Source organism: Dipodomys ordii, unplaced genomic scaffold (genome assembly GCF_000151885.1).
Source record: "Dipodomys ordii isolate 6190 unplaced genomic scaffold, Dord_2.0 Scaffold157, whole genome shotgun sequence".
Lineage (NCBI taxonomy): Eukaryota > Metazoa > Chordata > Mammalia > Rodentia > Heteromyidae > Dipodomys > Dipodomys ordii.
The window spans coordinates 5,264,116-5,271,181 of NW_012267373.1; the positions used below are offsets into that span (position 1 = coordinate 5,264,116).

Sequence of the window (7,066 nt, forward strand, 5' to 3'; positions counted from 1 at the left end):
CTCTCTCTCTCTCTCTCTCTCTCTCTCTCTCTCTCTCTCTCTCTCTGTCCCCTCTCTCTCTCTCTCTCTCTGTCCCCTCTCTCTCTCTTCTCTCTCCATTTCTTTCTCCATGACCTTATGGGAACAAAATTGTTTTTATGTATTTCATTAACTTGGAAAAAATAGAACACTCTTAACAAGGAGAAGGATATAAGAAAGCTATCTGTATTTTTGTATCTGGAATTTTAATCATCTCCTCGCAAGATTTAGACTATTCTGTGTAAAGGTAGTCGATGTTTCCAAGAAAAAGAAAAGACAGAGATAAAAGTAAGCACCTCACCTTGGGTCTTCTCAAATAGTCCTTTCTAGTATTTTTTAAATAACAGTATTGACGATGACAGTAATTTGTGATCAAAAGTAACATTTAAGATTCTTAAAAATAATTCTTCCTCTCTTGTACGTCGCCCTACTAACTCCTGTAGCAGCTCTGCTCTTTCCGCTTGCCTCTGGCTTTAGTTCTGAAAGAGATTCTAGCAAAAGCTACCACTGCATTTCATGAAGGTGCAGTATTTTTTAAAAAAAATGTTTTACATCAGTGCTTATGTTTCTATAAACTGCTTCCTTCCAGAAGCACATCATAGTTTAACAGTTTTCAAAGGCCCAAGGATCCAATTCCACATAGTACTGAAGGCCCTTGATCATCTGTCCCTTCCATCCTTTTACCCCTGAGACCTCCCTATACATTCTGACACTTCCCTTAATATTCAATGATGCTTTCTTTGTTCCCAGACTTTTCACACGTGCTCCAGGCTTCAATTTCTGAAACAAAATATTTTTTCTTCTAGTACTTTTCAGGCAACAACTTCTTCCAGTCTAAATTGCCCTTTAGAACTCAGCTAAGATTTTTGCTTACACCCTTTCTCCCTCGGGTGTGTAAGGTAACAGTGCTGAAGTACTTATCACAGAATGTTGTTAAAGCTGAACAGAACAGTCCTTGCAGGCAGGGAATCTGCCTTCATTCACAACCCCAGCACTGTGCTAGGCTCCCGGTGGTGGGCAAAACAAGCATGGCCCTCTAGGGAGGGTACAGTTGTGGTTTCTCCCTTTGCAGCTCACATGCTCACCACATCATTCGAAGTGTTTCTCTTTGGGGTTTTTTGTCTGTTTCTGCAATCAGCTTTTAGCACTATAGACTGATATCATTAAACTTACTATGTTAGCAAGATGTACCTAAAGCCAAACCGGCCTATCAAAACCATATAGTGAATCGCAAACTTAGTTAATGACACAACCTGCAGGAACTGGCAGGCTAAGGAACATTACTACCAGCCCAGTACACCACTGCAGCTTTAATGCCTTCTCAGAATCCTATCAGCAAGCCTTCAACACACACAATTATATCTTAAGCTGAATGTAATTAATTAAGTCATTCCAAACTGTTCGAGATTAATTCCATTAAAATCACATCAACAATAAGGGCATTAAGAAAAACAAAGAAATAGCATAATAAAATTCCTGGAATAGTAGCCACTTGTCCCACTCAGAGCCCTAGTGACTTGTTATTTCTTTTTCTTATTTATTTATTTACTTATTTACTTATTATCCTTAAGTGGTTCTACAATGGAGTTTCAATTCAGCATGTCAGTTCGTGAGTATAGTGCATCTTGATCAATGTCACTACTTTCACGTCATTCTCTCCCATCTCTTCCAACCCCATCATTTTTTCTATCACTGAAAAGCTAATGCATAAAATTCATAGGACTATTACACCAACAGAAGGCAACTTTGTTCCATGAAATTTAAAAGTCAAACTTTAAAGTTAAAAGATTTAACTTCATGAGCCCATACACAGGTTTAAGCAATTATTTCTCTACTAAAAATCCTACATTGTTTTATATGTAATCAAACTTTTAACCTAAGAAATATTCTCTTAATTGATTTTGTCAGTCAATTATGTATGTCCTGCATTTTTCTGTCATGTGGTGAATTATAGGGACTAAAATTGGTATACAAATTCTTTCCTCTGTGAGCAACAGGATGAACCAAAATCCAAGTTCTAAATCTAGTCTACGATGTGGGCAAAAGCTTTAGATGTTCCTATTCCTTATAATCTTCCCTATTCATTTTTTTAGTCATCCTAATTTAGGGAACTGAACTACTCAAGCCCCTTCTGCATTTAAATCTTTATGACCATCATTCTGAATATTAAATGCTATTTCCATGATTTATTTTTAAACTTCTGCATACTGACTCAACATTACTGAGAAAATTTATGACAGCTGCTTGATGATGTTTAATGTGCTGTCTTGTTTTATCTTTCTGAGTTACTGATTTCTGTTTTCCATCTTTTATCTGCTACTACTCACAGAGCTGTTTGTGTACAATAGCAGATTTGACTAAATGGATTTTAATTTCCTGATATTTCTAAGCTCTCTAAATTGCTTTCAATTATATTACTGCTATCATCCTAACACATCTAATTGTATCTGCACAATTAATAAACATAAGGCTTCTTCGACCAGTCTAATTATAATAAGGGGAGAAAGTTCCCCTGGCATATTACAGGCCACCTGTGCTCACAAAAACATGATGCCAGTTATAAATTCCCTATTTGCAACTCTGAAGCCCTGAGCTCAGAAAATTAAATTTTAGTTTATTTGGATTCATTATTTTCTCATTCTATTCTATGATCTTGGCAGAAGTGTAGAGGCTGAAGGGTTATAATACTAATTAAATGGAAACTGAAATTTCTTTCCCCCTTCTCAGCAAAGCACAGGAAATAGGTGAGGCCTGTGTAAAATTAACTGTTGTGGCTTTACATGTAAATAGCAAATTTTAGTCCTAGAAGACAACTAAAATGATAGCTGATCATAGAAAACACTGTAAATCATTTAAATGATAGTATACTCATATTACTTTGAAAGCAAATGATAGCCAGGCACCGATGGCTCGTGCCTATAATCCTAGCTACTCAGGAGGCTGAGCTCTATGGATCCTGGTTTGAAGCCAATCTGGGCTTCAGGAAAAACAAAGAAAGAAAAGCAGATGATATTCCCGAGAGTCATTTACAACTATTTTCCTGCTGACATATGAAAACTTGTAAGCAATTATGTTTTTTGTTTTCTTTTGTTTTTGTTGGTTGTGGGGCTTGAACTCGGAGCCTGGTACTGTCCCTGAGCCTCTTTTATGTTCAAGACTAGCACTTTACCACTTGAACAACAGCACCACTTCCAGTTTTTGAGTGGTTAATTGCAGATAAGAGTCTCAGGGGGACTTTTTTGCCCCAGCTGGCTTCAAACCGTGATCCTCAGATCTCAGCCTCCTGAGTAGCTAGGATTACAGGCCAGCGCCTAGCACAATTATGTATTCTTTAGCTAGGAGCTAATATTTGGTATCAGAATGCCTCCATTACAATTTTTTTATTGTAAAGGTGTGATGTACCATAGGGATTACAGTTACATAATCAAGTAATGAGTGCATTTCTTTCTGAACAGTGTCACCCCCTCCCTCATTTTCTCCCAGTTTTTTTTTTCCTCATGACCGCCTCCCATTCCCCGAGTTCTATAGTTCTTTCCAACATGGTGTCTAGTGAATATCACTGCTGAATTGATTTGTTCTTGTCCCACTGTTTCTGTGATTTCCCCTTCCCCTTCCCAAACCAGATAGATTTATATACAAGACAAAGGGTACGCAAATCAAATACAGTGACAAAAGGGAATAACACAAAGGACAACAATGCAAACTGTACAATAAAAAAATCTATTGTTTCCATTTCTTGGAGAGCTTTCTTATGACCCAGGAATCCCACTCCTGGACATTGATCAAAATGACCACAAACCAGACCACACTAAAGCCCCCAATACAACCATATTCATTACAGTATTGGTTACCATAGCTAAGATATGGGATCAATCTAGATGCCCCTCAGTGAACAAACAGATCAAGAAAATGTGGATATATACGCATGGCATTCTATGCTTCCATCAGAAAGAATATTGCCCCATTTGTAAAGAAATGGAAAGACTTGGAAAAATATTAAGTAAAATAGACCCAAAGAAACATATGCTTCATGGTTTCCCTTATTTGTAATAATTAAAATGTAGCTATAAATCTATAAGTAAACCCAATGGACAGTAAAAGACAAATTATATTTGGGCATGATTAATTAAACAGGACTCTAAATATGCACACAGTGAGACCAAAAGAAGGTCTTAATACCTATGTGCATATGATCATATAAAATGATGCTTATCAAAATGAACTCAATTCCAATTTTTATTTCTTTCTCTTTTCAGAGTCTCTACTGACACCACACTTGACCCCAGACAAACCCTTCACAGGTTGCATCCGCCACTTCGTGATTGATGGACGCCCCGTGAGTTTCAGTAAAGCAGCCTTGGTTAGTGGTGCTGTGAGCATCAACTCTTGTCCTGCAGCCTGACATGACCAGGCCACAGCTGCCTAGAGTACAGAATTCTTTGGAGCACTGAAATAAACACAGAGACAGTCAGGAAGAACTCTTTTCCTGTCAGTAGTAGCTCTCATCATATTGAACAGGACTTAAATGAATTGTTGGGGTCTGGATGCTTCTTCTCATTTGGATTTATAACCTGGGGGGTCCAAAATGCTTGCAGTGGGAAACAAGAAAATTTGTATTGAGGGCATACATACTTCCTGCTGGCAAAATTACTGTTGCTGTCTCTAATAAAAATAAAATGGGTTCTAAACAAACACTGGTATACATTTTGTAATAGTGACTACATTCTCAAATTCACCTTTCAGGGAAGATAACTTTCAACTTACACAAAAATATTTTTGACAAAAACTACCTTTATCTTAGAAAGATTTACTCACATTTATGAAATCTAAAATTAGAGGATACATTTATCACTTTAACAAGAATAGGTTTATTACCTCCGCTGTCAAGATTTAATCAAGTTTCATTTGGCAAATAGTAGTATAGTTTATTTTTATCTAGATAAAGGAAATTTAACTGCTGTTTATAAGAAAAAAATATACATGGACGCTATTGTAAGACATTAACATTCCCTGTGTTCTATAGGAATCACTAAGGAATTACAGAAAAGAGAAAAATCATAAAATTCAACTTAAAAAAATAAAAGTTCTTTTCTGAAGGTTATTCCTTCAGAAAAGTGTAGCTCAGTAATAGAGCCTTGGGCAATTTGTCTTGACTTTGTTTTCTTTAAGGAGGGTTACATTTTTATTTGACAATTATGTTATCACCTTTATTTTCTTGTTTTATTTTTTTATCTGATATTCCTCAGCCTTAGGCTATCTATTTACAATTCCTAATAGAAACATAGTTTTTCTCAGTCTCTACTTAAAGTCTCTACTGTTCAGCAAGGTCTTTCCTCTTTGATTGGAATTCTCAGGTCTATACAAGCTTCGAGTTTGTCATGTTATGACTCCCTCGAAGATTTTTCTGATTTTTCAACTAGTTCAGTATATACATGTATAAGCTAATATTTTTCTTTGTCTAAAAAGATATGTCAAATATTCAAAGAGGTTGATAATTGAGAGAACTGTATCTTTCCCCAAAAACAGTCTTTTGAAGAAGACAGTTTCATTGGATGAAGTTCCTGGGAGAACATATATAGAGCTGGTCTAAACTTCAAAAGTGATCCTAAAGTCTGAAATAAAAGGATTCATCTGAGATTTCTCAGTATCATTTGTAGACAGTTTCAAGATGACTGTTTGTGACTTCAGTCATGATTATAGAACATCATTTTTCTTGATGAACTAGGAATCACCTTCCATATCCTTAACCTCATTATCAATAAATTTAGTAAATAATCTGAGCTCCCTTAGTAGCAGTTTTACAGGAGCTTTAATCATGCACTAAAATTTTTCTTGGGTATTTTTTCCCAAATACACATGCTCCATTTCTTAACTGATACTATCAAAATTTATTAAGCCAGAAACTATCTTGGGGTATTCAATAAAAAGATTCTACCAAGTGTCAACACAAATATAAACCATGGAATCTTTCTTAAAAACATTCAGTATTTAGAAAAGGTCCCACAGAAAATAGACTTGAATAAGTATGCACACATTTAAAAAAATCATACATGCTAAAGAAGCCAGGTGAGCAACAGTACCTTATTTTAGCATAATGAGAATAGGTGCATTCAAGAGGGTAGGCAGGACAGTTTTACATAATTTATGTCACCCCTCTTGACCATAAGCATAGTAGCATAGAGAGATATACCATCATCTTGAGGGAGAGATAATAAGCAAGCATAAGACTTTGCCTTGGAAGTCATATGAGACTACCATAGTAAAACCTGGCACAAAATCACAAAGGCCCCAAACATAAGGCCACTACTTCATCTGTGGGTAGATCTATATCTAATCCAGCCCTAGCAAGATGAGCTTGAATTCTGGCCTACATCACCACAGCAAATTATAGCCGCCTTTATCCTGAATATACTCGGCAATGTGTCAGCCATCATGGCCAACAGACTAGTGTTGCACCAGCCTGACAGCAACAGGCTTTGAATGTAACCAACAGCCTTAGTAAATAAAGGATGCTTTCCAATAGTGGTCCTAAGCTTAGAGTACCCTTTTAGCACTGTAATGGTAAAAGTGGTCACAAGATTCGGCACTGGGTCAGTCAACCTGCCCCAAATCCCTGTCTATAGGAAAATCCCAAGCACAGACAGACTGTGAAGATTGGATTCAACACGCACACACACACACACATTCGTAATCATAAAAGCCAGAAAGCCAGGATCAACCAAAGAAACATGACATCACCAAATGGAAAAAGTAAGATACCAGTGGCTGATCTCAGAGAACTGTCTGAAAAAGAGAACTCCAAGTAAGCTGTTTAAGGAAGCTCAGGGAACTTCAATAAAGAGAAACAATAACAACAGTAATAGAAATAATTTTAAAGAACTAGGTGGAATAGGAGAAACCCTAAGTCTCCTTGGAACAGACCGAAATTTTCTTAATAGAGACCTAGAAGCACAACAAATCAAAGAAAGGTTGGACAAATGGGATTGCATGAAATTGCAGAGCTTCTGCATGGCAAAGGACATAGCTAGCAAGATCAATAGAAAGCCCA

At 36.6% G+C, this 7,066-nt stretch overlaps 1 protein-coding gene across 1 annotated transcript in view; it reads left to right on the top strand.

The window, feature by feature from the left end:
- Positions 1–4,689, top strand: part of Lama4 (laminin, alpha 4) — a 141,077-nt gene extending 136,388 nt beyond the window's left edge. Inside the window, exon 38 of the mRNA XM_013032844.1 lies at positions 4,275–4,689. Within this exon, the coding sequence (XP_012888298.1) occupies positions 4,275–4,420 (146 nt within the window). The 3' untranslated portion in view covers positions 4,421–4,689. The remainder of the gene's footprint in view (positions 1–4,274) is intronic.
- Positions 4,690–7,066: the final 2,377 nt, after the last annotated feature.